Genomic DNA, 18,879 nt, shown 5'->3' with positions numbered 1-18,879 from the left:
TATTCAAAGGAAGGCAGATAGAGAAAAAGCCACACATTTGGAACATCCCTCACCTATCCAGGTTTACCTATCTGACTGGTGGCTGTGTGGTAACAGGATCAGCTCTATAGCATTTCCAGTAGACCATATTTTAGAAATCCAGTGGCCAAATCCTGACTGGTCTGGTAACTGCAAGTCAGCTGACTCCTCTCTGCTCTGAAAAGCACTTTCATTTAAGGTATGTGATGGTCAATTCCAGTTGTCAACTTTGTTGGATGTGGAGTCAACTGAAGGCAGCCTGCCAGGTATTCCCGATGGATTTCCCTGCTCGGATATGTGAAGGGGGGAAGACATACCCTAAATGGAGGCAGCAACTTTTGGTAGCAGCCCAGAAAAAGATGGGAGAAGGAAGCTCTGCTTTTTGCCTGGAAACCCTGATTCACAGGTGAGTTAATCTACCCTGCTGTTGCTGCACTCTGCAGTTACCAGAACTCAACATGTTATCATAGGCTTCCACATGGGCTCAACACCAGAGGGTTTCCAGGAATCCTCCAGGCCCGCATTGCCAGATGGGAACAACCTCATGGACTAAGCAGCTATCAGGTTCTCAGCCTCTTCAGTGTGAGGTAGACCATATCACATCAGTCGATCTAAAAATCCTTTTCAAATATATATTCATCAGTTCTGTTGCTCTAGAGAACCCTAACACAGGGTGGGAGCTACATCTACCCATGGAATATGAGCTCCTTCCTAGGAGAATGGATAAGAAAAAGGGTAGTTTGTCAGGGGGTGGGGGTACCATCAAGGGTCAGAGGTTTAGGATACGCATCAGGTGTATCCCCCACTCCAAGAAACAAGACACAGGATCATGTTAATAAACAACTTTATTCCGGTCAACATAGCTGGAACGTTCCCAGCTAAATGCACAGAGAAGCGAGGTATTACTGTGTTAATACAGGAGCCAATGCATTACGTGGGACAGAGTATGAGGAGACAGCACCAAAATTGTGGGGTCAGACCAGGACAGAGGCCCTAGGCTGATGCGGCAAGGCATGTCTTCAACATTTGTATTGTTTCAGTAATGTTAGGGGAACAGATAAAAAACCAGAACCAGAGTCTATGGCATCTTGACTAATGCTGTTTTGCACACAAACACAGATTTCAGGAGATTCTAGTGGCACTGCCACAGGCAAGCAGCTTGCCCTTCACCACTTCCTCAATTTCATGCTGTCTGAACTCTCATCTTTGAACCAAACCTTGATGAAAGTCTCATATAGACAACGAAACTGTCTCAGACAGCAATGGCTACATCCTAAGAGCAACAGGCATCTCTGGTTAGCTATCCTCTAGGAGTGACCGATGTCTCACCTCAAGCATAATATAGAGCATGCATAAAAGCAGTAAATAGTCTTCTAGAACTCTCTGTGCAGACTGATGCCTTCGTGAGGCTGCACAGCTGCTGCTCACATCACACTAGAGGCCACAGCCTAGTTCAGTCTGCGAACAGTATCTTGTCTATAGGTGTGATGGGAGCTCACCTCTATAGCTCTAGGAAAGAGACCAAATCAGAATGAATAGCCTTAGCTACAGCATTCCATAGGAAGGACTGTCAAGATGTTGAAGGCTCACACAGTATTAACATTTTTTCTTAAAGGGCACCTTGAGTTACATTTGGCACTTATTTGAATTTATCTATTAGGGACACACTTATGAACAATTTATTTGTATTTAACTTTTGGCAAAATAGAAACTTTGGTCATAGTTCTGTAAAAACTTCTTAAAGGGTTTCTTTCTGATTAAAATACTATTTTAGAAGAGATACACAACAAGAACAAGAGAGTCAACATTTCCCTGTCTAACACGAGAGCACGAGCTCTGCACCCGCATCTTAAATACAGCGCTCAGTAGTGCTTACAAACGGAGGGCACTCTTAATGAAAAGTTACCTAGTTATCAAAATAAGGCACACCCTACTATTGTCACCGATTTTTGTTAGGCAGTAGTGTTCTTCTTGGAAGGTCCAAGTTGGGAGAATCTAATTACCAAAATGTGGGTTTGAAGACAATGTCAGATGTGGGGACAGCTGACTTGAACAAAATCCCCTTCCTGGAATCCACAAGTCATCAGTGACAACATCCACCTAGATTTGAGCACTATGAAACACACAAGTCTTTTTTCCCAGTCCATAAATCTGTAAAGGCACTGTGCAAATTGTGGGCAGGGTAGGCCACACTTCCAGTTTGGAGTGTATATGAAAAACAAAGGCACATTTTCTAGGCACTAAACTGTATATAAACTAACAAAAATAATCATTTGAAAAAAAAATAGGTAAGCTCGATAATACAGCAGGTTCTAAGTAGAAAGTCTCGAAGAAGATCCTGAATAGCAGGCTTCAATTTCGTCTGTTCTTCATTAAGAGACACACCACACTAAGAGGCAGGAAAAATTTAGAAACAATGAAAAGGGCAGTTTAGTCTTTCTGTGTAGATACTCAGTAGGGATTTCTACTGTTTAAACAGGGACAAAGAGAAATTGATTTGGCCAATTTTCTACTGGTAGCTTCTTTACATGCTACAGGGTTCTGGGGAAAACTAAAATCAAAAGAGGAAAAGGAAATACCCACTAACATGAACTAGCAAAGAAAGGCATGCTTTGCTAGGACGTTCCCATAGAGTGGACTGGAAATAGAACGAGTTCTGATACACAGCTGCAAGGGAGTAGTAGCTATGTGCTATCTATATACACTATTTACATAATTATTTTCTGTTCTCCTATGCCAGGTATTTTCTTATGTAGTAACCAGGTTTGTCCTAACAACACAAGGTGGAAACCATTACTAGCTTCATTTTATTCATGAGGACACTGAGGTCCAGACAGACCCAACTGTTTGTCCAAGGCCACAGAGCCTCTACCACAGGTGGTAGAGCTGGGATGGATCAAGGCAGTCTCAGCTAATCACTGCATCCCACGAAAGGAAACAGACTAAAACTGCATAGGAGAAAAAATTGACCAGACAGTAGGAATGAGATTTGTTATTCTTAAAGGATGAATGCATCCATCCATCCATCCATCCATCTACCTATCTAAACAAAACACCAGACTTTAATTACAAAAACTCAAATATTTAGGATGAGTTTGGTGGCACATGCCTACAATTCTAGCACTTGAAATGTTGAGGCAGCTAAAACTGAAAGCTCATGGCAAATCTGCTGCTGACTGCCTCTGGCATCACCGAGACCAATAAAAACTATGCCACAGCTATGGGGAAGGACCCTCTTACCCTTAAAGGGAATAGCTCAGACCCAGTTCCCTTATGGGACTGAGGATTGATATGCCTGTTTGATACCACAGAAGGCACAGCTAATTGGCTACAAAAAAGATTAATGAAATAAATAGATACCCCCACAAAGCCAGGCCCAACCATAAATAAAATGAATAACAATTTACATCCAGGGAAGAGAAATCTCCCTGAGAATTTCCTTCGTTTTCCTTTCCAGGTAAAAATGAATCACCCGTGATGTCTGCTGTTAGAAGTTCTAATCCAGATGCTGGCCTCCGAACTTATACTACTCAGACCTTCGAAGGGCCATTAACAAGAACGTCAAACAGCTAGAGATTGACATCACTAATCTGAAGAAATCCCTCGTTTCGCTGCCTGAAGAGACCTCCAAAAATCGCAAAGATCCTTATTGGACTTGATTTACTCTATTACAATAGAAAAGGCTGTGTACAGCTCTTGACTGTGTACAGCCCTTAAAGAAGAATATTGCCTTTACATAGACAAGACAGGGATGGTTAAAGAGAGCATGATAAAGGTCAGAGAAGGCCCTGAGAAAAGTTAGAGAGAGGAAGAGAAAGATGAGTGCTGGTACAAGAATTGGTTTTCAACCTCTTCAGGGTTGTCAACCCTACCTCCTCTCATCTTGGGACCATTATTTGGGTTCTTTTTGCTTATTTCTTCTGGTCCCTGGCCCTCACTCAAATAGGCGGACTAACTCTGTGAAATAACACATAAATAATTTGGTAGCAAAACCTACTCATATACATTATCATAAGCTAGCTATGGAGGACCACGAGACTCAAGATGAGGTTGTTATCTTATCCAGGGTGTTCCCAAAACCCATCTCCACCCAACCTAAAAGAGGGGACTTCCACCCCTAGGCAGAGGGGCCACCCAGAACCCCCTCTGACAGGCAATCTGAATTCTTGCTTAGGCTGCGAGGCTAAGCACTGCAAGGGAATATCAATAAAAGTTAAAAATATCTCTCTGGGTTCCCTGAGGGACAAGCCTGACTGCATAGGGGTTGATGTCAAAAGTATCCCCTCTCCAGGAAAAAGACATCGGGACGGGTATGGCCCTCATGCCTCACTGGACAACAACAGGGGGACCGGAGCCATTACAAAGTCCCCTTCAATTACTGGAGGTCAGGCCTCTATCCCCGCCTTCACAAGATTAGAATCACCACAGCCCTTCTATACTTAGAGAAGGGAGGTGATGTCAGGGGCAGCCCTGCTTACACACTAAAGGCCTAAAATCAGCCATAGGCCTAAAATCAGCAATTGGCCCGTCATACATGTATACTAACACCAAGTCTTGGGTCTCTGTGGGAAAACATTGAAACCGATGGCTATAAGCTATTGTAAACAGGCAGTTTTTGTGACATTTTACCAGCCTGAGTAGTCATAGACCTTGTAAATAGGTAGCCTTGGCAGATATTACCAACTTAGATAAGGACAAGTGAATCATAGGCAGAGTCATAGTGACCTATACCCTGAACCTTCACCTAGCTAATACCCTGTTCTGAAAAATATTTGTATTCCCCCTGAACACCCACGCTCCAGTGTCATCCCCTTCCCCACATCCTGTCTTTTTGTGTTTGAAACCCCTGTGTGAATGAGTATAAATTACAATTTGAAAAAAAAATGAATTATATATATAAAAAAAAATTTTAAAAAAAAGAAGGAAATGTTGAGGCAGGAGGATTACAAGTTAAAGGTTAGCCTGGGTTGAACACTGAGATTCTGCCTCAAATTTTCCTCAATATCACCATCTCAAAACACCCTCAAGTATTCAAAATACTTGGTAAAGAACAGTATTTAAACCTTGGACTGAATCCATTCTTTGCTGCTGCACAGACGAACATCTATAACCATGGTAACTCACCGATAATGATGATGACAATAATCACCAGGACACTGATCCCTATCGCCCACATCTGCAACAAGACAGATCCATTCAACATTGCAAAATAGACAGGGCACAACAACCACAGTGGGAATAATTTATATCATTTCTAAAGCCTAAATTTTAAATTTTCAGTTAAGGCCTGAAGTTAGTTATGGGCTTTCAGAAGTGTATTCCTATCCTCTGTGGCCCCTGGAAAGAGACACATTTCCTTCCACACAGGCTCCTGATCTTGTCCCATTATCTTAGTGTGTCCCTTCTAAACAAGGCATGACAGGAAGTATCTGAGCTCTGATCACAGACAGTCTCATTTGCTAAGTCTGATTGGATGATATTCATGTGTTGCTTTCTCCTCTTGTTGAACAAGGTGGGATTTCCTAGCATTTAATTTTTGAAATTGGAGCCATTCCCAGAATGGGCAGCAAACTGAGCATCAAAGCCAACACCCCATCAGTGTGTTCTCAGGTACCTGGGCTGCAGTCTAGCACCAGTGACTGCTTTGGGCAGTCTGATTCTGCATGTCTTTTAACTTTAGCCATAAAACATGGGATTAGATTCCCAGCTGTGGGCAAGGAAAGGGATGTAGACTCACAGCTGGCACAGATTCTACCCAGTACCCAGAGTCACCACATGCAATGCTGTGCCTGTGCAACACTCGGGGAATGCAGAGGGACTGCTGTGAAGGTCTGTCAAGAGAGCATTACCTTGCAGTTCTTCCACCAGTACTTTCTCTTCAACTTGGCAGCACTTGTTTCAAACTGCGAGGCACCTGCCTGCAGTGCATCTGCACGGTCATCCAGCTCCGAGAGCTTCTGGTCTCTTTCTAACACCTTGTCCACATTGACTCTCATGATGTCAACCACCTGAATGGACATAATCACAGTTACACAAAAAAAAGAGAGGAAGAACAAAGCTCCACAGGAGTCTATGGGCACTTTGTAGTTTTTCCAGATCAGTACTTTATTATGTTGAGCTAAACTTTCACTTAAAAAGGAGGCCCAGGCCTTTGTGGTAAATCCACACAGCAAACCAGGAATAAAAGGGAACTTCAATACTGGGCACTCATAGGGAAACCCACATTAGTATCACATGCTATGTGAGAGACTCAGCTCCTAAGATCTTAAGCAGAACAGCGGAGTGCTTCAGTGTCATGGCTGTTCACTACGATGGCAGTCCTGGTCAGGGCAACTAGTCAAGGGAGAAAACGGGTTGGAAACGAGGAGTACAACTATCTATGCCACATGTAAGAAATTCTACAGAAAACCCTTACGATTCCTTCACAGGAGGCTGGAGAGATGACTCGTCAGGTAAAAATTTGTGTCATCAAATCCAATGACCTGAGTTCAATCCCTGGGACCCACATGGTGCAAAGAGAAAACTGACTCCTGCAAGTTGTCCTCTGACCTCTGGATGTGGTGGATGTACTGTGTGTTCCCACCACCAATTATTTTTAGAGCCAAACACTATGCCCATCAGTAATCCCTACACTCTTACGGCAAGATCGTTATGGGCCAGTTAGCCTGCATTTTACAGCAAAGCATGGCAGAAACAAGAGAGACAGCGGCTTAACAAGGTGGAAGAGGACCAACTCCAAGAAAATTGTCCTTTGACCTCCAACACATATGCCATAGCATACCTGTGCCTGCTGAAGTACCTTACCTCTTCAGTACACACACATACACACACACACACACACGCACGCACGCACGCACGCACGCACGCACGCACGCACACACGCACGCACGCACACACGCACGCACACACGCACTAAATAAAAATATTTAATAGAATTTTTCAAAATCTACAATGAATAAATTCAGTCAAGTTTCAGCATCGAGTATAAACACTTACCAGTTGCTTTTCTACATGCTAGTAATGAGCAATCCAAAAGGAACATTAAGAGAACAGTGTCTTTACCAAAAAACTCAAAATAAAATTACAAGCAACATATTTAATTAAGTAGCTGGAAATCTTGCAGAATAAAGAAACTCTACATCGGACTGAGTAGGTAGTTCAGTGGATAAAGGGCTTGCTGCGCAAACACGAGGACCTGAGTTTGGATATGCAATGCTCACTGAAAAAAACAGGCGTGGCAGTCTGCTCCTGTAACCGCAGCACTGGGGTAGGCAGGTAAAGCAGGATCCCAGAGACTCACTGGCTAACTAGTTCAGTCAACAGATGAGCTATGGGTTCTCATATGCTATGGGTGTAGGACCCTGTCTCAAAAATTAAGGTGTAAAGAAAATAGAAGAAAATCCCTGATTTTGACCTCTGACCACCATTGTGTACACACATACATATGCTACACTCACTCATAAAAGAGAAGCCAAAACAATACAGAACACTGCTTTAAGATGGGCACAGTAGCACATACCTGCTATTTGGGAGGCTAAGGCAACACACACACACACACACACACACAGAGGGAGAGGGAGAGGGAGAGGGAGAGGGAGAGGGAGAGGGAGAGGGAGAGGGAGAGGGAGAGAGAGAGAGAGAGAGAGAGAGAGAGAGAAGACATCTATGTTGGCACATTGGAAGACTTAATACTGTAGAAATGGCAGTACTCCTACAGTGACCTACAGAGTCAATATAATCCCAACAGCTCTGTTTCCCTAAGAAAGACTGTCATGTAATTCCCACTCCTGTGACTTTTTTCATATGTAAGCTCAAAGAAGAACTGAGAATAAGTAAACCAATACTAAAAGAAAGAGTTCTAATAGTCATTTCAAAGCTCACCACAAAGCTAGAATAATCAGAACTGTGGCGCTGGCACAGGGGAAGATCAAGACCCGTGAGAAAGAACTGAGAACCCGGAAATCTGCTTACACAGTTATAGAAAATCGAACTGGTTAATTTATTGGTTGATCCATTCTGGTGCCAGCGAGGCTTGTATAGGTTAGCCAAGTGCACCACCACTGAGCATCACTTATCACCTGCCAACTAACTTTCAAAAGGATGCTAAGACCAGCACATGGAGAAAGAATATGCTTTTCAACAAATAGTGCATACCTAAGTAACCATATGGAAGGAATAGAGCAGGGAGCTAAGTTTAAGTGCTAAGACTATAAAAACTCTCAGTAGAAAAAAAAGTAAAGCTTTTTTCAGGCCAAAAAGGTTTATTTCATCTTACAGTTTGTAGTCCAGGGAAGGTGAGGCAGAAACTGGTAACACAGATGTCACGGAGAATGCAGCTTATGGGCTTGGCCCCATGGCTTATCTGGCCTGTTTTCTTACATCATTCATGACAACTTTCCCAGGGTGGCACCACACAAGAGTAAGCTGGGTATCCCATGTCAATCCTCAATCAAGGAAATGCTTGCCCACAGGCAAATTAGGTGGGGTATTTTCTCAACGGAAGTTCCCTCTTCTAAAATAACCCTAGCTGGTGTTGAGCTGACATAAAACTAGCCAGCACACAGCTTCAGGTTTGGCTCTGGCCTCTTAGATTTGATATCAAAGGCCAGAGCAACAAAAGAAAAAAAAATCAAGTAACTTAAAGAGATAAGTTGGGCTTTATAAAAAGGAAAACCTTCTGGCATCAAAGTATACTATGAAGATCGTGAAACTCAACCAACCCGGAAGATGGAAATACTTATGAACTACGTACCTGGTAAATGTTAGAAGTGAAAAATACATCTAAAAAGATGTAAATACATAGAAGAGCCTCACAAGTTAACGACAGAAAGACAGTACAATAAGAACATTTGCAAAAGAAGTATGTGTGAGAAACATAACTGTAACCCTGGAACTTGGGAGGCTGAGACAAGAGGATCTTAAGTTCAGCAATAGCCTGGGTTATATATAATAAAACCCTGTCTCTGGAAAAAATACAAAACAAAACAAAACAAACAAACAAAAAACCCTGTAGTAACATAAAAAGGGGTAAAGGACTTGAATAGTCACTCACTGCTTCAGAGACACACAGATGGCCAATACACACTAGAAAGGTGTTCACTGTCACTAATCATTAATCAAATCATTAATTAATTCAAAACCACAAGGAGATACCACCTCCTGCTTGCTGATGGCTGCAGCGCCAAACTCAAGAGCACCAGGACAGTGGACACTGCTGCCAGAAACTAAGCTACTATAGGGAACCACAGGCTCAACTGCCAAACAACTACTGTACAAAGCAGGAAGGCCCACACCCAAATGAAACAGAAATGAACATTTAAGATCTGGCTCCTGGATATTTACAGCAACATTATATCAGCAGAGAGGTCAGAAGAGCTCAGTTACCCATTAAGTATGAAGAGATAACAAAGCATGCTTTACTCAGATCACAAAGGATCACTCAGCCAAAAGAGGAACAAGGAGCCAGCACAGACTACAACTCCATGACCATGAAGCACACGGAGGAGAAACCTAACACTGTCCCTGGCACATGCTACACCTGGAATAGGCAAACCTGAAGGAACAGCTGACTACAGGTTATCAGGTAACTAGGAGACTGAGGGGCGAGTGACTGTGAAATGAGTTCAGGATACTTCTCAGTAAAGACGAAGAGTTCTGAAAGCAGAAAGATGATGACTGTGCAACCCACTGAATATTCTAAACATGTTATACACTAAGTGACAGACCTTAAAAACGCTTAATTGTATGTTACAGGGATTTCTCCTCAAAGAACAAAAACTATATTCTTTTTAAAATTTCTTTAATTTCTAAAAAGGATAGAATTTGAGTTTTTAAAATTAGTGTAAAAGTCTAAAATGTTCAGAATTAAGTTCATAAAGAAACCATCATAGCAAAATCTTACTGTATGATTCAATAATAGTATCTAAGGTAACTTGTTTCAGGATAGATAAAAGCAGAATGATTGTGCCAGGTCATCGGTGGTAGCAAACGCCTATAACCCCAGCACTTGGGAGGCAGAGGCAGGTGGATCTAAGTTTGAGGCCAGCCTGGTTTACAATGCAAGTTCCAGGACAGCCAGGACTACACAAAGAAACCCTGTCTAGGAGATATGTATGTATGTATATAATATGTATGTATATGAGTAGGGATATAGTTCAACCTGGGTTTAGTTCCCAGCACCAATAAAGCAGCCGAAAACCTTCTGTTACTCTAGTTCCAAGAGTCTTCTTCTGGCCTCTGCAGAAACTACACACATGTGTGTGCATAAAAACACACATACAAACACACACACAGAGTACACATACATATAGCCAAAAAACTCATTCACTTAAATCTTAATAAAAAGAATATGGAAATATTGGTCTGAGTTTCTCACAGAATCTTTACTATCGCCCTGCAAATACATCTTTAGAAAGACGACTTCTGATATAGTCAAAATTTATGCTCACACACCGATGATGATTTTTTTCCTAATGTCTAAAAAAATGAATTCCATGTGTCTGTGTGTGGGTGTGTGCAGGTGCACGCAGGCACCCTTGCCTTGTTGGGAGTTACAGGCAGTTTCGTGGTCCAAATGAGAGTGCTTGGAACCCAGATGGATCCTCTGCTAGAACTTTAACCCCAAGACATCTTTCTAGATCCAATGACTCTTTTTCTAAATGAGATCCTAGAGAATTCCCATGTTTGTTTAAAGTCACATTTAAAACTGCAGAGCAATACCTCATCGACTTGATTTTGTGTCTGCTGGAGTCTTCGATTACTGCCAGTGGCAGCACTGGACCCTGAAGGCACACCTGTAGACCTGAAAGGTATAAAGTCACAAGCATGAGTGCATTATGATGAGGCAAACCATGGAATACCTAAGCTCCTATCCCATCACCACATGGGAGGGGGACACATGGGAATCTCGGAAGCCTGAAGGCTAGCTCACCTGATACGTGCGGCACTGAACAAGAGACGCTGTCTCCAATAAATGGAAAGCAATGATTGACATGTGAGATGTTCTCTGCTCTCACATAACCATGGCATGTTTGTGTGTATACTGTTGTGCTGAGACTCAGTCTTAACTCCTTATACTGCAATTATTTCTTAAAAGTCCTGCAGTAAGAAATAAAGGCACTAATGTGCCTTTATTTTTATAATCCCCCAATAATTCTTAAGACTATATCTCTTGATAGTGAACAAAGTCTGAAACAAATGTTTAGCAAGACCTGTTCTGTGTCAGTAAAGTTTTTTTAAACTTGCTTTAAGACATACAGATGTTTAAAGCACTCAGTAGTCTCCTGATTTTTTTTTGTTGTGGCAAGAACTGTCTTATACTTAAGAGCAATCACAGAACAGCCAACATGGAGAAGTAGATTCAAAGTACCCAGCGAGGTCTGTGTGACAGGGAAGGTGGCTGAAGCAACTGTCTCTGTTGGAAAGTCTCCCAGAGGTCAATGAATTTGTTTTTTTCGAGACAGGGTTTCTCTGTGTAGCCCTGGCTGTCCTGGAACTCACTCTGTAGACCAGGCAGGCTTCGAACTCAGAAATCTGCCTGCCTCTGCCTCCCAAGTGCTGGGATTAAAGGCGTGCAACACCACCGCCCGGCAAGTATGCTGTCTTTTAAGTCCTTATTGCCTCCATTAAATTCTTGTCTGTATCTAAGACAGCGCCCAACCTGTGCCTTCCCTCACAACTGTCACCCTAGGGTTGACAACAGTTCTTTTTAAGTCTGCACTGTGTCCACCACCAAGGACACAATACTGATGATGGCTGTCTCACAGAACTCAGGGTCCGAAAGTTAAACAGGTAAGGACCGTGCTCTGGAAGCACTATCCATGTATTTTTTTTTTCTCTTTGAAGCCTAATAACTCTCTGAAGAGGATACCACTATCCTTCTCATCTTATTAAAACTTAGGATGAAACATGCAGATGGCTGAAGTGAACCAGTTTAACTCTCTTGCATGTGGACCGGACACTGCCATTTGCACAGCAGTCTGACCAGATACATCGTTAAGTGGTGACAACTTTTAGTGGAAGGTTAGACATCAATTCCCGCTGAAGGTTACTATTAGAAATCAATTTTAAAATAAGAGTGTTCTTGCTTAAAACGGAAGCAAAACCCATTGCCAAGATGCGCTGGGACCGGGACAGCTCCTCTGAGGACGCCAGTCGCTGGTCTAACTCCGCCTGGGCCTCAGCTCCCGGCCAGCTCCCGATCCTCCTCCGGTGCTCCTGTTAGCACCGCCTCGCAGAGAGCGAGCGCTCACGGCCGCCCCCGCCCCTCTCCAGGAAGAAGCCGCGGGGTGTGGCGGCCGCTTCCTCGGTCAGCCGGTGCCCCCACCCCCGCCCTTCCGCGTCTGCCCGCCGGCCGCGGGGCACTCGGGGACGTCGCGGCGCCACGACTCATCCCGCAGCGTCCGGGGGCAGAGTGCACCGCCGGGCCGCCGCCCACCTCAGGCCCCGGGACACTGCACGTAGGCCCGCGAGGCCTCCACTCGAGTCCGAGTGCCGAGCAGCGGCCACCGAGCCTGAAGCGGGTCCCAGGAGTGGGCCGCCGCCCCCCGGAGCCCGCCTCGCCTCGCAGCGCAGAGCGTCACTCACATTTTGGCGACGGCGGCGAAGGGCCGAGGGTCGGTGGACTTGCTCTGCAGGCAACCGAGGCTGAAGAGATGGGCGGGGCTGCGGTGACGTCACGAGCAGGGGCCGGACCGGAACCGGCGATGCGCTCTCAGCCGCCGAGGGCGCGCCGGAAATGGGCGGGACAGGAGGCAGGCCGGGCGCAACGGGAGTTGTAAACTCCGGGCTGACCCGAGTGGGAGGGGCCAGAGCTTGCGCTGAAGTAGCGCTGGCGCTGACTTGTGGGCGGCGTTGTCGGTGGACAAGTGGGCGGGGCGAGAGCGCGGGCGCCTGCGCCTTTGGGCTGGGCTCTTCCGCTGCCAAGGAATCCCAGCAGCTTCCTGCAGTGTCTCCGCTGCCCTGTGTCTAGCCCTGGAAAGGCAGTTCAGAGTGAGAATGGGTACGTTTTACATTTCTTTGAGCCCGCATACCTTGTCTCTGTCTGGGTCGTGACAATGTTAGAAACAGCGGACGTGCCTAACGTTCCAGAATAATCTAGTGGTCCTGAGGAGACAACGTTCTTTTCTGAGAAAGTTAAAAGGCGATAGGAAGTCCATTTGGGGTCTTGACCACAGGGTTTGGGAGAGGTCCCCTCTCAGGTTCTCACATGACAAATATTTGCCATTGCACGCTATTACAACCCCGAAGGAAGCCTTGGCTTTGAGAACTGTAAGTTTCTTCATTTTTGTAATTCCCTGGCCCTACCAGAGAAGAGATACTCAACTTTTGTTCAAAGGGGCGAGTAATATAAGTGGAAAAGTATCCGGTCTCTTAAACAGACTAAGCTCAGTTGGGTTCTCTAAGTGAAATACACAACATATTTTCCACTTCAGCATGGTAACTCCCAAAGGTGTGTGTGTATTGCAATGAAGAGCGCCACTTCAGTGGGTACTAGGTAGAGTAGTAGCTATAAAAAACATTCTGGGTAGGTGGAAATGGAGATACTGGGCACAGAACAGCTGGAGAGCGTGGGGCTGGGTTTAAATAAACAGGAATGAACAGAAAATGCAGTGGGCTCCCGGTGGGAGGTTCAAAGTGTGAAACTGGCACTAGTTCTGAGGTAGATCAGAAGTGAAGTACTCCCAGAGAGATAACAGAACTCTGCATTGAAGAGGACTGGAACAGTGATGAAGAACCCCTAGCAGCGAGACCTTTGTGAGGTAAGCTGGAAAGGGTCTTTTTTTTTTTTTTTTTTTTTTTTTTGAGTTGAAGAGTGTAGCTAAGTTGGCAGAGTACTTGTCTAACATGTCCTGGGTCTGATCCCCAGAACCACATAAAGACCCAGCCTGTTGGCACACCCATGATCTCAACAAAAGCTTTAGGTAAAAGGTTAAGAGGTTCAAGGTCATCTTTAAACCTAAGCCTTGGGAATTCCTGGGTACTCTGAGCTACATGAGAAGGGTTAATTTAAAATTGAGATCCTTATCTTCTAAGTAACTGCATTTAGGATAAATCCATGTGTTGAGGAACGAGGCAAGGTAGGTGAAAAGCAAGTGCTTTGGGAGTGAAGTGCTGGGTGGGGAGAACACTGCATGTGGAAAGTAAAAAATAAAAAAATAAATAAAAATAAATTAAAATTTCAGTTCTATGACCTCACCCTCAGCACCTTGGATTTCATGTCAGGTTAAAGCAAAACACAGATAATATGGGGAAATTTTCTTCATTTTTAATTTACAGCAGAAAGAATATAAAGCATTCAGAAAACATTTTCCATATTTTTAAGGGCAATTCAAAACATTTTGCATGGTTTCCAGCAGCTGAGTTCTTCAACAGATCCATTGACTCAATGATGCTTTACATGCACAATTACAAAAATAAAACTTACAAAAAAGAAGACATCTAGACTAGTTTTACATGCAAGTCTCAGGGACCCCCCGTTGGGCGCCAACTACTGTGTGGAACTGCCATAAGCGACCGTGCAGCCAGAAAGGGGTTCGTCTTAATGTCTTTATTTCATTCACACAGTACAGCTGATTTTGAATGGGTAACAAGGATAGCAATTAAATCTTCAGGAGACAGAATAAGATTAGCTATTAATTTTATCATGAAATCCTACTCCTGGCACTTGGGAATTCAGATTATCCAAGAAAGCTGCGCCTACCTATCACCTTATATTCAAAATTAAGAGTCACAATCAAAAAAGGTGGTCAGAAATGCTTTGTGTCAGTGGAAGTATGCTTCGACCTCACCTAGAATTCACAGTTGTACTGGTAGGTTTTGACCCTACTTCTATCCCCTCCATAAGAGTTTCCTAATTCTTTATAAGTCTCTACAGAGTTTTCTAACTTATTCCGCTAATGATGTGGCATGTGAAACATTTAAAAAAAATAAACGTGAGGGTTGAAGCAAATCCACTGAGGTCATCGCTCTGGTCAAACGATCAGTCATCTGAACCAAAAGCAATGGAGTAAAATGTATCCAAATCCATGACTGAGATAGGATATTCTGAAAGAGCTGGCTTTACATTCTATTCCGGTATGAATACAATTGTTTATGTAAATTACTCAGTGTCCTCAGGACAGGCCAAATCGTGTAAAATAATAGGTATGGGGGGGAGGGGCGGGGGGTTCGAGGATTGCAACAGCTGCAACATAACCCACACGTGTAAAAACAAAATCAGGTCGGGTCAGCTTACAAATGTACAGGTGGCTCCTAGCTGTGGGGCTGTCGCTGTTCCAAGCTGATCACAAGCAGAAAGACATGTACTGTACAGTAATTTGAGGTTGGCAGTGAAAGGAAGTAATTAAAAAACAAGTACAATTATAGAAAAGGCACCGAGAGCACTGACCCCAGTTTTTTTTTTCACCACAATCCTTTTGTTTCTACCTTCCTTCTGAAGACACCAGCTTAAAGCTCATTTGTGAATATTTTTAGGCTTCACAACAAGCCTTGAGTTTTAACTCACGGTTGGCAGCCAGAACCATGTTGGTTTTTTTGTTTTTTTTTTTTAAAAAAAAAAAAAAAAGAAAATCTCATACCAACCGATTCTCACACTTAACCTGGGAATTTTAAACTGGCATTAGCAATGCAAAATTGGTTCTCTCATAGGTTAGCTTTGAAAGCATCGGATTTCTTTGGCTCCTCATTACCTGGAAAGTACTGTACCATGGCACCCTTCCGTCAACACCAATCTCCACCATGTTTCGCCACGTGAGCAATTTTTATTAGATTTTTCTAAAATTTATATTTCCAGCAGGAGATATGAAAACGTGTTGTTTTTCTCATTTTGTCCTAATTTTTGTTGTTGTTGTTGTTAAACGTTGATCATCCTAATGTTCTTTGTTGGTGTGAGTGGATGGTGTTAAGGTCTCTAAGGATTCATCTTATGATTATCTAGTTTGCAAAAGTAACTTAATTTTCGTAAGCAATATTAGCATTCACATTACTTGGCACCTTTGGCAAAAAAATTTTCTTTTAAATAAAATAAAATAAACTCCTGATAGGCAAAATTAAATGTAAACATATCCTTTTTTTTCTTTTTTTAAAGTAATGCTACTCTGCCTCTTTTCCTAAGTCTAAATACAGTAGCTCCTTTTTATTTTTTGCAGGTCATGCTTTAGCAAAATGTTCTTCTACAGAACATTTAAAATAAAGTACTCTTATAGTGAAATAAAGTTTTTGTTTCATTTTACAGACCATAGCCACTAATGCTTTGCTTTTGTTCTTTTTCTTGGTTTCATGCACATCTTTGTTTTAATATATACAATATATACAAACAATACATCCACATTGTTCTCGCTCATTTGGACAAAACTATACAAATAATTTCATCTTGCCATGTTATTGACCTCTGTGAATAAAATATTTAGCAATTACTATAACCCCTTTCAAATATTTTCTCACTTTTTTTTTTCCTCATTTCTACCTTTTGTATGTACACAGAAACCACTCTGTTTGGATGAGATAGAGCCAAAACATGGAATTTACTGGCCAGAATGCAGCACCACACTGGTCGTTTAGGTGGCAAATGTCCAGGCAAGGTTTATGATCCCTTGGTATTACTACGGTTTCCAAGGTTACTAAAAAAGGCTACATGCGTTACCAAGTCTTAAGTAATCCTCACTGCAAGAGAGTGGGGCAGACAAACTAAAGTGCTGACCATGAGAAGGGACAGGATGGTCACTACCCTTGCAGGTTCCTGGGAGGTGGTGGGGGAGCAAGAAAATGAATTTAAATCCTGTAAGCTGTTTCTCATTATTTCCCGTGCATTACCCGTTTACCACACACCCACCCCTCTGCAAATTTTCACAAGACATTAAAAACCTGCAGATTTTAAAAGTTGCATTAAGTGTGCTGTAGAGATTCAAATGGACGGACGAACAAACCGACGGACGGAAAGAAGGAAAAAAAAAAAAGCGAAACAGAAACTCAAAAGCGAACGGTGAAGGAGATGAGGACAGGCGGACTCGAACGACTCGGGTGATCTAAGCCCTCCACTGAGAACCAAGGATTCAGCTTCTTGGAAGTCACCGCAGGTGCAGGCGCAGCGCTCCTTGTGTGGCTGACGTCGCCCCGCCTGTTCTTATCTATATTTTTGGTATAAATATTTGTACAGTTCCACACGATGTTTGAATACAGCCCTAGTGACAAGGAAGGCGGCTTCCTCCTAAGACGAAGCCCTTCCAAGTTCCTCCTGGTGTCTTGTTTTTCCTGCGATTCAACAGAAGAGTTGAGTTCCAAGATGTCTTGCTGATCAAATTAAAAGTTGTCCATGAGAGTGCAAATGTAACGACCAAACATTCTCGTTAAAATCCTGCAGCTGACTCCCCAGAACTGCAGAGGGATTGTATGTGTGTGTGTGTGTGTGTGTGTGTGTGTGTGCACAAGCGTGTGTGTGTGTGTTGTTGCATGTCTCTGCTAAAAACAGAAATGGAAAGAGTCTGAGAAGCAATGTCACATTGCTAAGGGATGCTGCTGTATGTCTTCAAGTTCCTTGGCCTTTTTCAATTCTTTCACTCTGGAAGAGAAACAAAACACAACACCAGGTGATAACTACAGAGTGACCAGATAAAGGACGGGGGCTATCGCCCCTGAAATGAGATGCCCAGACAAGCCCCTTCTGAAGACTGACAACAGGAAAACTTGTGAAATTGTTGGGAGAATACCCAAAGAGGAAGATGTGACCCTACGTAAAGACACGTTTCACAAGGGCACTCCAAGAAGAGAGCAGAGCTATTTGCTCTGTTGTTCTGAATCAAGGGTGACACTTGCTTGGGGACATTTAATTACTTGAGAACTTCTTCCTTTGTCTGATGGACTGCTATAAATGCCCCACAATTCCATGTGATATAAACTAGGGAATTACCACACAATTTATTTAGCTCTGAGTTGACCCAGGAACTGAATCATTATTTTACTTATAGACGCCAGGCTGCTGGCTACCTTAAGCCAGCACCAACCTACACCAAGTTCCTTCTCCTACTCTGCTATATTACTGGGTCTTGGCTCTTCATAATTCTTGGTTCCCTCCCATTTCAAACTGTAACTTTAAAGTTCATGTTCCTTCTTAGAGCTCCCAAATGGGCAGCATTAGGATCAATACCAAAAAGGGACTTTGTTTTGCTTATCAGAAATACTAAACACTTACGTGAGACTGCTCCATGACGGCCATGGAGAGCTCACACCGTGGAGAGCTTTAGAAACTGCTGCTCCAGTTTCCATTTTTAAAATATAAGTCTGTGCCTTAAAAATGTGCTGCCTGATGAGATGAAGTGCGAGGGAAGTGTTGTAGGATATGAGTCTATCCCTCTGCGTGGACCATGGCAAGTGCATTAACGGCAGAATGGTCAAGTGCAAGGCAATGCTCACTGAGTCAGCCAGTCTCCAAATGCCACCTGCCACAGTAACATCTGCTTCCTAGAAGCTAGCATGAGAGGACAGTTTAGCCAGACAAGAAGCAGGAGTTCCTGAGGGTATTCCTTCACTGCCCCAGTGACAGAACAAGGAAACATTTGGTTGGTAATGGACTTATTCAGACATCAGTCAAATGTGGCCTCTATCTAAGGTCTATCTTACTGTCTTAAGATATGCCAGTCCATTAAAAGTTATTCAAGATGAAGGTTAGTATTTTCTAAATATATTCAATAAAACTCAGGCAAATAGGAACATTTGGGGAGATGGGGTGAATGGGTGAGGAACCAAACTATTGGTTGGATCACACAGGTTGGCAATGAATGGAAGGGTAAGAACTTGTAGATTTACAACCTTCAAACAAAATCATTTCTTAAGAGTGTGAAAGCTGTTGTGACTTCTTCAGAGAAA

General features: G+C 43.2%; 2 protein-coding genes across 5 annotated transcripts in view; both read right to left on the bottom strand.

Moving 5' to 3' along the window:
• Positions 1 to 845: 845 nt before the first annotated feature.
• On the bottom strand, positions 846 to 12,679 carry Vamp3 (vesicle associated membrane protein 3). Its single transcript, XM_028757850.1, has 5 exons — positions 12,604 to 12,679; positions 10,738 to 10,819; positions 5,868 to 6,026; positions 5,143 to 5,194; positions 846 to 2,407 (listed from the first exon to the last, which is right to left on the bottom strand). Coding segments are annotated over exons 1-5 (312 nt in total). The 5' UTR covers positions 12,606 to 12,679; the 3' UTR covers positions 846 to 2,390.
• Positions 12,680 to 14,262: 1,583 nt separating this feature from the next.
• Camta1 (calmodulin binding transcription activator 1) overlaps positions 14,263 to 18,879 on the bottom strand; it is an 825,029-nt gene continuing 820,412 nt past the window's right edge. For 3 of the 4 annotated variants that reach the window (XM_028757984.1, XM_028757983.1, XM_028757985.1), the window contains one exon: positions 17,134 to 17,575. In XM_028757984.1, the coding sequence (XP_028613817.1) occupies positions 17,512 to 17,575 (64 nt within the window). In that variant the 3' untranslated portion in view covers positions 17,134 to 17,511. Of the gene's footprint in view, positions 17,576 to 18,879 lie in introns of all 4 variants that reach the window. The other variant, XM_028757982.1, reaches the window with a different exon arrangement.

This window comes from Grammomys surdaster, unplaced genomic scaffold, assembly GCF_004785775.1.
Source record: "Grammomys surdaster isolate TR1022 unplaced genomic scaffold, NIH_TR_1.0 126185, whole genome shotgun sequence".
Lineage (NCBI taxonomy): Eukaryota > Metazoa > Chordata > Mammalia > Rodentia > Muridae > Grammomys > Grammomys surdaster.
The sequence above is the reverse complement of the archived record's forward strand: the minus strand, read 5'-3'. Positions and strand labels throughout refer to the sequence as shown.